Genomic DNA, 15,279 nt, shown 5'->3' on the forward strand with positions numbered 1-15,279 from the left:
AGTGGTATCGGAGCTTGGTCATAGGTTCAAATCCCCTCTGTGAGTGACACGGGCCTACGACAAGTGATGCTGGGGGGATTGTTGGCAATGAGCCAGCATCCCTCGTTGGATTCATGACATGGTTTAACCGCCTCCTATGGATTCTACAAGTCTAGCGGTTGTATTGGGCATTGAAAGGTCGACCTTTTGGTGCAACGGAAACCACACTTGTAACAAGGATATGGCCCAAATATACTTAAAATGATCCAAGAGAATGCATACTAAAGTAGGGACCCAAATAGAGTGCGGATCTTGTAAAGGATTACAGTTTACAACACTACAGAATGATAGTAACATAACATAAAGAAGTCTAATTAAACACTCAAATCAAGAATTCTAATGATAGTAACTTAGGGATTAGCTAAGAAAGAAAACACAAACAAGAGGAGGATAATGAGGACCCCAGTCAATCTTTGTTACCACAAAACTAATGCCTTACATCAAAATAATTATAAAATTTAGATCTCACAATCTAATTGACTCATCAAGAACCAAGGAAAACTAGAACATTTAAATATAAGATAACATTTGACAATAGATTTGAGTAGAAATAACTTGGGATTCATCATTCTTTTTGGAAATATGGGGCGTGTATGCAAGGAATACCATGTTTGTTTTGAGTAGTATATGGTGAGCTTGAAAAGTGAATAGAATAACATTGTTATCTTATTAATTTTGATAAGGAAAATACTAGCTAGAGAAAGTCCACATAGAAGAATAAGAACTTGATGAATTCAACCAAAATTAATACTGATACTTAAAATATGTTCAATCAAGCACTTTAATGAATTATGTACTAGAAAAGTTATAATAGAAATATGGTTTGTGAATAAGACTTGTACTTGTAAAAGCATATAAAATATATAAAATGTGTCTCAATGTTTTATCAAGTACAAGGTTATATTAGAAACATTCTCTATTCAAAACCTTATTGATGGGTGTTCAGGGTCACTCTTAAGTTACAAATAAATTATAGGCCTAAGAGGAGAAAATTTATTAAGTTACAATTGGATGTGTTTGTCCCTAATAACATTTGTTGGGTGATAATGATTGGATATGTTTATTCTTAATCATATTTGTTTAATATGATTGGATGTGTTTGTGTCAATCATAATTACTATGAATAGAAGTGTGTCCTATTCAAAAGTAATGATAGATAGAAGTGTTTGCTCCCATCCAAAATTTGTGTATGACCTCAAATAGATGTGTTTATCCCTATGCTAGGTTATATGATTATATGTGTTATTCCCTATCCTTGGATGAATTCCAATAAGGTCAATCCTATTAAGGAAGCGTAGTGAGGGTAGATGCACTATTGCTTGTCACTAGTAGTGTATTTTTTATGAACTAATGGATGTTTCATCAAGCATTGTTAGTCCACTTATCCCCATTGGAGAATGATGTAATAAGGGAGGTATTGGGAATATCACATCATTTCCATTGGTTTGTTGGTTTGTCATAAAAATATTTTTTGAGGAGTGCTTTCTTGTATTATGATTTTTTAAACAACTCATCTATTTTCTTATAGTATAGGAGATAACAATTGAATAATTGAATAGAAGTACAAGATTATTTTATGTATAAAAAATTATTTTTGACTTCTATAAACTCAACCCAAAATCTTAAACATACTAGCTTTTAAAGTTTATATTCCACAAAATTATTAGTTTGAATATCAAAACCTCATAACAGAAAATCAATTAGTTTAAATCAATCATAATATAACCTAATTGATTTAACCTAGTTGATATTATCCTAATTGATATTAACCTTATTGATTTAACTGAATTGATTTTAACTTAATTGATATTAACTTAATATCAATCATATTAAGTTAATATCAATTTAATTAAGTCAATATCAATTAAGTTTTATCAATTAGGTTAAATCAATTAGGTTAATAACAACTAGGTTAAATCAATTAGATTAAATATATAAGTTTGATCTATAGAATAATTGATTATTATTCAAATTGATATCAATTATTTTGTTCATCACGATTGGATGCAAAAAAATTATTGTGGAAAGTTAATGTGTATGAAGAGTTGTTTTTTTAATTATTAAGTTAATATCAATTAGGTCAAATCAATCATATATAACCTAATTGATTTATTTTTAACTAACCTAATTGATTTTAACTTAATTGATATTAGATTAATTGATATTAACTTCACATCAATTCCGTTAATTAATTGATATTACAAACAATGCAGGAACATTGGATCACAGTGTTGTTTTAGAACCAGAATAGACGTGTCCTATTTTAAAGGCTGAAAGTTGAACCAAAGTGCTTTAAGAAAAGATGACTTTCTTTGTCTGTCCTATTTTCATGATGTAGTTGAGGACCATTTTGGCCTTTCTGACCTGCTCTTCCATGCAATTTCCATGGTGTGCGGAACTTTGTGGTATGTACAATAATTTAATAGGAGAAATCTTTAAATAGAATAGACTCTGATGTGAACGTCGGAATGGCTCATAATAATTTTTAGCCTGCCATTCCATGCATTTTCCATGATGTGGGACATTTATGCATGCTAAGTACAATCATTTGATTGGAGAAATAAATCTTTAAACAGAATAGACTGTGATATGAACGTCCACAATGGAAAAGCTTTAAATAGTTATGTGAAGGTACACAATAGCTCATAATAGTCAAAGTTTGTGGAAAATGCTAGTTACAGACAAGTGACATACATCTGGGAAAATGCTAGTTACAGACAAGTGACATACATCTTGCCATGTGAGTACAGGAAAAGAAAAATAAAGTCTTTGGCCTTTTTTGTCTGTCTAATTTTCAGCAATGGCTATGCAGCGGACAGAATGGCCCGCCCCATGCCATGCATCCCACCATCACCCGTACGGTGACTTCTGCGAAAAGGATGGATCCCCGTGCGTTATTTCCTTCAATCCTACGGGAACTATGCCCTTCCCCACTCTCGTGACATTTTTCATTTTTTTGACTCTCTTTTTTTTATTAAGTCTTTTTTTGACCAAGTCCGTGGGGGTGGATGAAAGTTTTTTTTTTAAATGTATGATTATATTTTAAATTGAAATCATTTATTTATAATTTTTTATTTATTATATTTTTTCTATTTTTTAAGTTATATTTGTAAAATAATAAATATAATAAATTTATATTTAATTATATATTTATTTATTAATGCATTCTACTTTTATTACTTAATTAGTAAATTTGAACAAAAATGTTATAGTTTGAATTTAAGTTTTTATGTGTTTTCTTTTATGTTTGATTTTATTTAAAAACTTTAAATACATTATTAATTATTAATTTATTATAAGTTATTATTTCAAACAAATTAATAAATAAAAAATTATTAAAAATATTAAAAAAAATTATTTTAATTTAAAAAAACTAGATATATAATTAACTATTAATTTATTATATTTATTATTTTACAAATATAACTTAAAAAATAGATAAAATCTAATAAATAAAAACTCTAAATACATTATTAATTATTAATTTATTATAACTTATTATTTAAAACAAATTTAAACATATAGCTTATTATTTTTTAAAAATAGATATATAATTAACTATTAATTTATTATATTTATTATTATTCTACTTTTATTACTTATTTAGCAAATTTGAACAAAAAAGCTATAATTTGAATTTAAGTTTTTATGTGTTTTCTTTTATGTTTGATTTTATTTAAAAACTTTAAATACATTATTAATTATTAATTTATTATAACTTATTATTTCAAACAAATTTAAACATATAGTTTATTATTTAAAAAAATTAGATATATAATTAACTATTAACTTATTATATTTATTATTATTCTACTTTTATTATTTATTTAGCAAATTTGAACAAAAATGCTATAGTTTGAATTTAAGTTTTTATTTATTTTCTTCTATGTTTGATTTTATTTAAAAAATTTAAATACATTATTAATTATTAATTTAATTATAACATTATTTCAAACAAATTAATAAATAAAAAATAGAAAAAAATTAAAATAAATATAGATTAAATATTAAAATAATAGATTTTATTTAAAAACTTTAAATAGAATTAGGATTATTTATAAAATTAAATAAATTGAGAGCTAGCGAACTTTCGGCGGTCTGTCCTTCTTCGCTGATGTGGATTAAAGTTCCCCTGAGGTGGCGGTCATTAGAGGAGGTCTCCCTCCTCCGCAGGGTTTGAGTTTTTCTTCCTTGCATTTCTTTCTTTCGCTGCATTTATTTCTGCTTGTTGCTTGCATTTAATTTCCTCCTTGGCCGAACGTGCATAGCCTTTATGGAGGTTGAAACAGATGGCTCGCCCCAATTTTCTCCCCTGCCGCTTGGTCCCCTGCCTTCCACTCCGCCCAAACAGTCTTTCTGCGAGGTTGCTGGTGGGGGCGCTACTTCGGTGGCGCAAGATGCGAGGTTCGTGGCAATGGACGGGAGCGATGGAGCCAATCCAGAAGGTAAGAACCCTGGGGATGGCTCCACTTCTTTCTCCATTTCTCCGAACGAATCTATGGCTAGTGCTATTGCTAGTGAGAAATCTAGGCTCAAGGACACTGCAATCTTCTTTGCCTGCATTGACATTGATAAATGCCCACCAAGAAAATTTATGGATGACTAGTTTTACAATTTCTGGAATATTAAACTAGGTTTTCATATTTCCTTTTGTAGACAATTGCAGAAAGGTTTCATTATATTTTTCAATTTGCATGATACCCAGGTCGAAATTCTGAAAAAGGTCTATTGGAACATGGGTAAAACCTCATTCTGTGCCCTAGGTTGGTCCCCTGAAGCTAATGCTAAAGAAATATTAGCTCTGTCTTGCCCCAGGTGGCTTGTGTTGAAGAACGTCCCTCCCTTCTTATGGAAATTTATCCTGCAAATGGTTGAACTGCTGGGTAGATTCATCTGGATGGATGACTCACCTCGGCTTGTGCCGCACCTAGATGCTAGGATTCTCCTATCTGTTAAGCCTGGGATCGATCTGCCCAATATCCTTAGATTTAATATTGAGGACGAATCCTTCCCGTGCCCTCTGGAATTCCTAGGAGGCGTAAACGCGTGCTTTCTATGCAAGAAGGATGGCCATATCCCGAAAAATTGCCCCATTATTTCTAAGAGATCTACAAACACGAAAAAAAACCAAGCTAATGGATCTAACCCCAAGCCCCCTAATGTGGACTCCTCCTTCGCTCCTGAACAGGGAATACCCATTTCAGTGGCATGCCTCTCTGCCCCTCCCCCCCCCCCTTGTTCCTCCTATTGCTTCCGCTAACCCAACCCTGGAGGAGTATATAGAAGAGGGCTTCCATATGGTCTCCTCCAGAATCAAGAAGTGCAGACGGTATGTGAAATCATCTATCTTTGATGGACCTATAGTAGATCATGTTCACTCTAAACAGCAGGACCCCACTTCGACTCCCACCTCTACCTCTAAGGATCGCTCTTCTGACTTTAAAAACTGCTTTGATGCCCTTGCTATGATCAGTAATGACACTGTGATAGTCGATGAAGCTGTGCCCTCCCTGAGGGATAACCCTCTCTACGTTGACCTTGGAGCCTCAGCTCTCACTGGCTCCCATAGCATCACTACTGATCATTGTGAGAGCACTCCCTCGATTGTACTCAGGGAGCTTGGCAGTGATGATGTGCTCCATGTTATCGCTGCCGACTCTGGTGTTGATCAAAACTCTTCTTTTGTTCCCACACATGTGCCCTAGATCGACATGAATGCTGCCCCCCCACTATCTTAGCCCCCAATGACACTCCCATTGGGATTACTGCATAGGGTGAGAATGAATCTGGGGATGACATTGATGCCCCAAATAGTAACAACACTAAAGCTAACAGGCGGGGTCGACCCGTGGGTTCCAAAATAAATCCACCTCGAGTAAGAAAAAAGATGGCAAGGTGACGCCTGCCAATGGTAGTAGCCTTCATGCTGCTAAGGATATGTAACTCCCCACCATTGTTAGCCATGAAGTGCATCTCATGGAATGTAAGAGGGTTGGAAGCCCCTGACAGAAAATATGTTGTTAAACGTTTCCTTGACTCTCATAAGGAGATTGATCTTCTAATGTTGCAAGAAATAAAATCTATTAACTTCACTCTTGAAATGAACCTAAACTACATTTGGAAAAATTCTATAAAGGTTTGCTCAAAGCACTGCAAAGGTAGGGGTGGTGTTGGGCTGCTTATCAGTTCTAGATTAGGCAATCGGATCATTGATAAAGGTTGTTCCCCTTGCAACAGGGCTGTCTGGGCCACCCTTAGCATTGACAACACCCTCTTTGGAGTCTGTTCTATATATGCTTTGAATGACTATAAAGATAGAATTACCTTATGGGAATGGCTCACTTCCTTACCTGACATTCCTTGGATCCTAGGAGGGGACTTTAACATGGTTGAAGATTGTGAAGATAAAATGGGGGGCAACCCCTTCGAGTGGAAAGGCCTAGAGAAGTCTTCCTGGGACAGAATGAAAGCCTCTAAAAACCTACTTGATCCCTTGCTTGGAAATAAGGCTGAATCCAAAGGTCTTTGGAACACATGGTGCAACTACCAAAAAGGTGGGCATAGGATTTACTGTTGGCTTGACTACTTTTATGCTGATAAAGATACCTTCTCCTTTACCCCTTCCGACCAATGCAACCCTATTGTTGTCTGCCCCTTCACCCTTTCTGACCACCATCCCATTTCTGTTGAAATCAAACTTTCTGGCTCCCTCCCTGTTGTGAAGAGGAGGAAATTCATCCTTAACTGTGATTTGCTTCGTGACTCCGATACCCTCATGGCTATTAGACTCATCAGCCTTTTTAATAAAACCCATAATCACTCGGCCTCTCAGATTGACAAATGGAATCTTAATGTTAGCTCCTGGCAAAAGCTCCTTCAAACTATTGGACAACAAAGGGCCAAGGATTATAGATTTGAAGAAAAATCTCTCATCTCTGAGCTGACCCGAATGGAGAATGACCTCCAAGCTAACCCCTCCTGCCCATCTCTTGCCACTCTGGTGGCCAATGCCAGAATTGCTCTCCGCTCCCACCAACATGTCAAAATCAAAGGTGCTAAGATCAGAGCCCGTACCCATTGGCTACAACATGGGGACAAGGGCTCCAAGTTTTTCTTTAATCTCCTAAAGTTTAAGCATGCGAGAGAGAGGATTGGTAGACTTAACATTAATGGGATTGAAGTTACTAACCCTGGGGATATTATGGAGGCCTTTACCCACTTTTACCAATCCCTCTTCACCTCTGAAGATTCTGCTTTTGCTAGAGAGAACAGGTGTAAGTGTAGAGCTATCATCCCTAATATGATCTCTGAAGAAGAATCCACCTAGATTAAATGTCCTCTTACCCTTGAGGATATTCAATCTGCTATCAATTCTCTTCTCCCCGACAAGGCCCCGGGGCCTAATGGGCTCCCCATCGAGTTCTACAAGGCTAATAGTGAGTGGATCTCCCGTGATCTGCTGGACTTGTACAAAGAGGCTATCTCTAAGGGCTCCCTAGGTTCCTGTATTAATAGGGGCATCATAAAACTCATCCCTAAGGATGGGGACAAGGCTCTCATTAAAAATTGGCGCCCTATTACTCTCCTCAATGTCTCCTATAAAATGTTGGCTAAAATTCTTGCTACTCGGCTGGAAAAACTACTTCCGAGGTTTATCTACCCTACCCAAACTGGGTTTATCAAGGGAAGATACATCCTTGAGAATCTCATCACTAGTTGGGAAGCCATGGAGTGGGCTAGGACATCTAACCAGGATGCTGCCATGTTCCTCTTCGATTATGAGAAGGCCTACGATAGGGTGGAGTGGGAGTTTATCATCATGATGCTTGAATCCTTCGGCTTCCTGGGTGAATTTTGTCAAATTGTTAAAGTGCTTCTACATGATGCCTCTGCTCAAATCGATATTAATGGATCCCTTTCTACCCCTATCGTGTTATCCCGATCCATTAGGCAAGGGTGTCCCCTTGCTCCCTCCCTGTTCGTCATTGCTTCCGATGCCCTCTTTTAGCTTCTCAGAGATAACACTATCTCCCCTAAGGTGGAAGGTATTAGGCTCCCTGATAACAATGAGCTTCTAAACATTCTGTTCGCTGATGACACTGCTCTCTTCCTCAATCTTTCCAAGCTTAACTTGGATAATCTGAACTTGAAGACTCAGTTCTTTAGCTCCATCTCTGGAGCCAAGATCTCCCAGACCAAGTCCACCTTCCTTAGCTAGAGCACTCAACCTCCTGACTGGTTTGATAGGTCTAACTACCAATGGGGAGGTCCCAGCAAAATTGTTCGATACCTTAGTGCTCCCTTCTCTATCTCCTCGTCGCTCAAAGATATGTGGCTCTGGGTCAAAGGGAAAATCAACCAAAAGCTCAATAAATGGAACAATAGGTTCCTCTCGCTGGCTGGTAGAATGCAAGTCTGCCAAAAAATCCTCTCTACCTATAGTATTTACTACTCTTCCACCTAGATGTTTAGCAACTACCAGATCCTGGAAATCCAAAAGGGCATCAGACAATTCCTCTAGTCTGATGGCAAAGGAAATAGTAAGGCCCATTCTGTTAAATGGAATTGGTGCCATGTTAAAAAGGAGCTTGGGGGCCTAGGCCTTAAAGATCTCAAAACTCAGGGCATTGCCCTTGCGACTAAATGGATTTTTCATGCCCTTGACGGGCATGAACCTTGGAAAGTGCTTGTCAGGAATAATATCGAGAGGGTTGTCCCTCAGAAGGCTAAGTCTTGGAAAGGTCTGCCTCTTACTGACCTGGTGGCTGGAAGCTTCCCCGTGTCCGTCCAGGGCTCATGTGTGTTCAGATCCATCTGGAAGGCTTGGGAACATGTCAGAGGGTTCTTGGTCAACACCAGTGTCAACAACGTTGATCATATTCATGGTGAAAGATCCCTTTGGTGGAACTTGACCCATGCTGGTAAACCCCTGGCTTTGATCAGGGGGTGCTCGGCTAGATCTTGGGCCAGCAAAGGGATCAAACTCCTGGCCGATATTCTTGAGCATGGTTCCCTTATATCATGGGAGGATCTCAGTGCTAAGTTCAATATCCCCCCCGCCCAAAAAAGAACGTATTACCTAATCATGCATGCCTGTACATTGCTCGGCCTCCCTAAGGATTGTGATATAGACTCTCATAGGTTCCTGGCTTTTGGATGGGCGGATGGCACTCTTCTAACCAAAATCAAAGCCCAAAATATCTACTCTCTCCTGGCTTCTGATACTTCTATTATTTCTCATGTGAATAAGATCTGGTATACTAACCTCTCTGTTTTGCAGTGGAAGAAAAACTTTAGCAGGTTATGGAAAAACGCTATTGATCCCAAAGTCAAGTGCTTTAAATGGTTGCTCACTCTTAACAGGCTCCCTATAAGGAGGAACTACGACTCACATGATATTTGCTCCATATGTAAGATGCCTAAGACTGGCAAGCATATCCTCTTTGAGTGCTCTATTGCTAGGGAAGTATGGCTGATGTTTGGTGTTTCCTCTCCCCACTTGATTAATATTATGGAAATTATTTCTGGTTATATTCAGGGACTGAAGAAAGATGCTAATATTTTCTGGTTTATTTTATCTGCATACATCCTATGGTTCATCTGGAAAATTAGAAATGCTGATAGATTTTGTGGCCAGTCCAGGGCTCTTACTGAGTCTTTTCGAAGACTCACATTTCATAATATTGCCACGCAGGTCTCGATCGTGCTGAATGTGGAAAGGAACAAACTCAGAAGATTCCTGTGGGATGATCATGCTACCATGTTTGTCTTTGAGCTTAAATGCAGCCTTGACTGGAGGTGCAATCTTGATGACCTTTCCTCTTTTGAGCATGCTTTGCGAATGTTGAACAATGAAATCAGGGAAAACGGGCAGCCGTCCTTTGAGCAATTGGAGATGTTGAGTCAGATCTAGAGCCATAAGAACATCGTTTGGATGGAGGGACCCCAGGGATGGACCACCTGGGTGGATTACTATGATAACATTCTCAACTAGTGCCTTTCTCTATAGTTTATCTTCTGTGGTTCCTTTTTGCTTTACTATCCGCTACTAATTATTTTTGGTTTTAAATAAACTCGGGGCAAGCCCGTGGTGGTGTCTGCTGTTCCTTTTTTGCTGGTGAGGCTCTGCCTCTGTATTTTTGCTCCCTCTATCTTTAATATAAAAAAAAAAACTTTAAATACATTATTAATTATTAATTTATTATAACTTATCATTTCAAACAAATTAATAAATTAAAATAGAAAAAATATTAAAACAAATATAACTTAAATATTAAAATAATAAGTTATTAAATATAAATTTATTATATTTATTATTTTACAAATATAACTTAAAAAATAGGAAAAATATAATAAATAAAAAACTTTAAATACATTATTAATTATTAATTTATTATTTTACAAATATAAAAAAACAAATAAATAATAAATAAATATTAAAATAAATTATTTCAATTTAAAAATATATTCATACATTTAAAAAATGTCATGGAAGTGGGGAAGGAAATTTGGGCACAGTTCCCGTAAGATTGAAGGAAATAATGACATGGGGATCCGTCCTTTTCGCAGAAGTCACCGTACGAGGATGGTGGGATGCATGGTATGGGGCGGGCCATTCTGTCCGCTGCATAGCCATTGCCTGAGGAACTTGTGGTAAGTACAATAATTTAATAGGGGAAAGCTTTAAATAGAATAGACTGTAATGTGAACGTCAACGATGGCTCATTATAGTTTTTAACCTGCCATTCCATGTATTTAATATGGTGCTGGACATTTAAGCTAAGTACAATAATTTTATAGAAGAAAGCTTTAAATAGTAATTTGAACGTCCACAATGCTGAATAATAGTCCAAGCTCGTGGAAAAGACAAGTGACATACAGCTTGCACTAAGAAGGAACTGCCATGTGACACGCAAGTTGTAGACTTATTATTTGCTGCTCATCTTTTGACGTGTAACGGGGGAGAGTGAAATGTTAACAAAATTTGTTCAGAAAAATAGATTTGATTTGGCTGAAGACTGTTTGATAGGTACGCAAATTATTATAAATTTGCAACTTTAATCACTAATTATTCTTCTGCAGCCTGTTTGACTGTGCAGCTGTAATCCATTATCGAAGTCAGGTTTTTATATTTTATTAACAAGGTTTCTGTGCTCACCTTTGCACGCCCTGAAGAAGCAATTATTATAAATTGCAACTTTATTCAATATTAAAAAATTACTAAAAAGTTATTGGCATAAAAGTGGTCGAGTATCAAATATACCGTTGAACCGCAAGCACAATGTAGGCCACCCTTAAACATCACACACTAAGGTGTGGGCCCATCCCCTTTGCCACCATCCGTTCCTATTTGTTCCGTTTCCGTTAGCATTCAAGTTCAAATATTGCTCCCGCACAGTAAGTACGGTTGCTTTCGGTACGTGTTTGGTGACAGTCTGGGGCAGCTTTTATTTCCCAGCTTGTACCAAAATGGGAGCTCTGGCATCAAGGAAAGGCGATTGTGGTGAGCTGTTACAGTTGGAAATGCTCTGGTAAACGTATGTAAAATGTGGAAGCATAGACAACACACTTAACTATATATTTCCATTTTCATATTATTGATGATTTCTCACCTTTTATTTAGATAAATATTATTTTTTAACTAAACAAATAAATATGATGTTCTAGAAAAGAGAATATATCTTGAGAGGGTGTCATATTTTGAATTTTTTAATTATTAAAGAAAAGTGTCATTTTTTAAAATATAACTTAATATTTTTATTTAAAATTTAAATAAAAACATAAAATGCATTAAAAAATTATGCCACTTTCATGTGCTTCAAGTTTAAAAGTGAGATCAAAAGCTAGTGCTATTCATTTTCTTTATCACGATGTGCCTCGAATTTCACCTAGTTGTATGTCCTTAATTTTATATCAAGTTTTAGTTAATGTAACTCTAGTTCCTTAAATGATAACAATTGAGGTATTATACATTTTTAACATACTAATTTATAAAAAATAACAAATTCCCTTACTCGTATAAAGGGCTTGTTGCAATTGAATAGTTGGTTAAATAAATAATTTTATTGGTCACATCACATGTCAAATTAAAGATAATAAATGCCTAATGCATGCTAATTTTATGTAATTAAGTTTATGGAGCCTAATCACCCTTAATTGTGCACTATATTGAACCATTTAATAAACTAGTTTAATGAAACATAAATGTAGGGATGATAGAAACATAATGTGTGCAACTTTGATTTAATTGGGTTTATGATTGACCTGGCATATTTATTATGAAAATATTCCTAGTAAGCTTTATAACCAGTTATAGATTGTCTCTAAGTTGATGAAAAATGATTTTATAAACTTATAAATAATAATAGTGATCAACTATAGTGACTATAACATGTTAATATGTAATGCATTCTTAAGATACTTCATTTAACTATACAAATAATTTAAATATTCCATAAGAAATAGCGAGAAGTCACATGTGAGTGAATTGGAACAACAAATTATGAACCAATTTTGAGGGTTTGGTAAATCATTATTAGCATAATCACCATGAATTTAATCAAAATTTTAATTGAGAAATAAACTAGCAATTGTTAGGGAAAATTCCAAGAAAAGGTGCACAAAAAGGCAAGAAGAATCTTTCTAATTTGAACGGCTCCAAAGGAAGAACAACACTTATATAAAAAGAATACATGAATATCATGAGTGGCAAATAGGAAAGAAAAGAATGTCCATATTTTTTTAATAATGTCCATGAAAATAGTTCTTGAAATAGGACTAAGGAATCTTTCATCTTTTGAGAAAGGAAATCAACGTTAAGAGGAGCAAGTGAGGCTAAGAAAAATTATCAATAATTCTATTCCATCAATCAAGATCTTCATCTAATAATTTGTGCCTAGAGAATGAAATTCATCTTTCAATTGGGTTGCTCAAATTATAAATTTTATTGGCTCCTATCTTGCAAAAGAAAAATGAAAAATTAAATTGAAAATCAAATAGGGGATTCTTATACACTAAAATTCCTCTCAAGAGGATTCTTTCTAGAAGATTTCCCTAATAAAATGAAAAGGGACAATGCCCTTAATGGAGAACCAAGGATGTCAACTGGTGTAGGCCTCTTCTTGAAAAATGGTCAATTGTTTTGATTTGTTAGATCTTAAAATCCAATAAATTTCAATATATTTAGAATTTAGAGTCTTCTTCAAGAATAGTGGTAATACACAATCTTGGAGTAGATTGACATTTCACTTAACAAAATTGAAATCTTAGATGAATTAATTGTGTAGGGAGATTCAAATATTTATGCAAGGGTATGTATAAGGAGAGATTTTGTCCAAAAGCTAATCAAATGTAGAATGTAATATAGGTAGCTATAATTAGTTTATAGGAATTTAGGTAAAACCAATCTTTTGTAGGCATTATAAATTAAAAATTCATTACACTTAAAAGGATAGATAGAATATCCAATGATTTTTTTTTATGAAATGATATAGAAAAGAATTAGCCAAGCCTAAGGAATCAAAAATCAACACAACACAAATATTAAAGGAAATGATGAGATCACAAATACCCTACAAAAACTATTCGATCCATGAAATAGTGTCATCAAATCAAGTAGAATTGGGATTGTTAAAAGTTGGTTTCCTATTCTTCTTTGGATAATAAAGATGAAAATTTCCCTTTTTTCATATATATGGAAGAATGAAATTGTTTTTCTCTTTCTTTATTGGTGGAGAACAAGAGTTATCATAAGAGCCAAGGACTGAGGGGTATCCATTGTGCCAGATTCACCCAAGGAACGATCTTTGACCTCATCCCTTTTCAAGACGTAGGAGCCATGCACTTAGCAAGACTTGATTCTTGTTGGGTTCATTAAGAACCATTCAAATTCACCAATAGATCAAGGAGCCATTGACTATAGCTAATAAATTCAATCCTTATTTTCATAAGAAACATCTATTTAATGTAATCGAGTCGGAGTTGCAAGGATAGCGTCCACTTTCTTCTTAAGTTGATCAAATTGCTTCACTAGTATATTGAAGATTTAGAAGCATGAGGGGAATATTTATGTTTACTTGATGCATGTAAATTGTTCGTTTTGGAAGCCTTGTAATTTAATTAATTTGTGTTTTTGCTACCATCCCATTCTTCAAGATTTTTTATGAAGGATTTATAAGAAAACCAAATTGAAGTTGTGGAAACCCCACAAAGGAAAGTTCAATTTAATTTCTGAGCGAAATTTGAACTATAATATTGTTTGATTGTTGTGAAATAGTAATTTAGGTTATATATGACTGGGTTGAGTGGTAAAAAACAATCCTTATGATAAGAAAGAGAACGTGCATTGTTATTTACAAATGAACAAAATTGTCCTTTAGAGCTATTGGGCAGGTGATGATGGAAGCACATGAGAGAGTGTGTGTTTTGCACAAGAAGTAATGGAGCAAGTGGGTATTCAGGTTTTTAAGAAAATCTCCATGGTCTCATTTAGAAATGTGGATAATACACTATTGTTTTAAGAGTATCTTTCAAAATTGTAAAGTATTGCAAAGCTATTGATAACCTCAAAAACTATATGCCATTGAACTTGATATTAGAACTCAGTTGTTGGAACTTCCCATGGCTTGTCCAATGCAATCTTTTATAGAACTTGGTAAACATAAATGAAATCGTTTGTTAATATTCCGTTCAGGGCATTCCATGAGAAGATTTTTCTTAGAGGCATTTTGTCAAACAGTTCAGGTGCCTTTCCTATGCTTTTAGATTTTGCATATCCTGCAATCATGGCCTTCTGTCAAACAGTTCATCTGCCTTGTCTATGCTTGCACATTCTGCATGGATGTTTAAAAGGGCAGCTACAAGATCTGAAAAAATTCCTTTGATGGATGTCCATCCCCTGTTCCAAAGCTCCCATTTTCGCGGAGGCTGAGAAGATGCTGGCAAAGGTTGCGGTGTCTAGCTTTACACCTGCCCATCACATTTGGTTGAAATCGTCTAATTCCTTTTCAAGGAAGGAATCTTCTCGATACCCTGCAATCACAGCATTCCATGAGACCATATTTTTTCGAGGCATTCGGTAAAACCGTTCACGTACCTCGTCTATGCTTCCACATTTTGATTGAATCTCTACCATAGCGTTTCCAACTATGATATCTGACAATCATCGGGCTGTGCTATGCTGGGCTGTAGAAATCCTTAGGCGGGAAATAATGTTTGAATTCAAACATTAACGGTGCTGAA

At 35.4% G+C, this 15,279-nt stretch overlaps 1 protein-coding gene across 1 annotated transcript; it reads left to right on the top strand.

The window, feature by feature from the left end:
• The first annotated feature begins 7,642 nt into the window (after positions 1–7,642).
• Positions 7,643–8,047, top strand: LOC131875386 (secreted RxLR effector protein 78-like). Its single transcript, XM_059219494.1, has one exon. It carries the CDS (start codon positions 7,643–7,645, stop codon positions 8,045–8,047), a length of 405 nt encoding a protein of 134 aa, XP_059075477.1.
• The last annotated feature ends 7,232 nt before the right edge of the window (positions 8,048–15,279 follow it).

Source organism: Cryptomeria japonica, chromosome 4, assembly GCF_030272615.1.
Source record: "Cryptomeria japonica chromosome 4, Sugi_1.0, whole genome shotgun sequence".
NCBI lineage: Eukaryota > Viridiplantae > Streptophyta > Pinopsida > Cupressales > Cupressaceae > Cryptomeria > Cryptomeria japonica.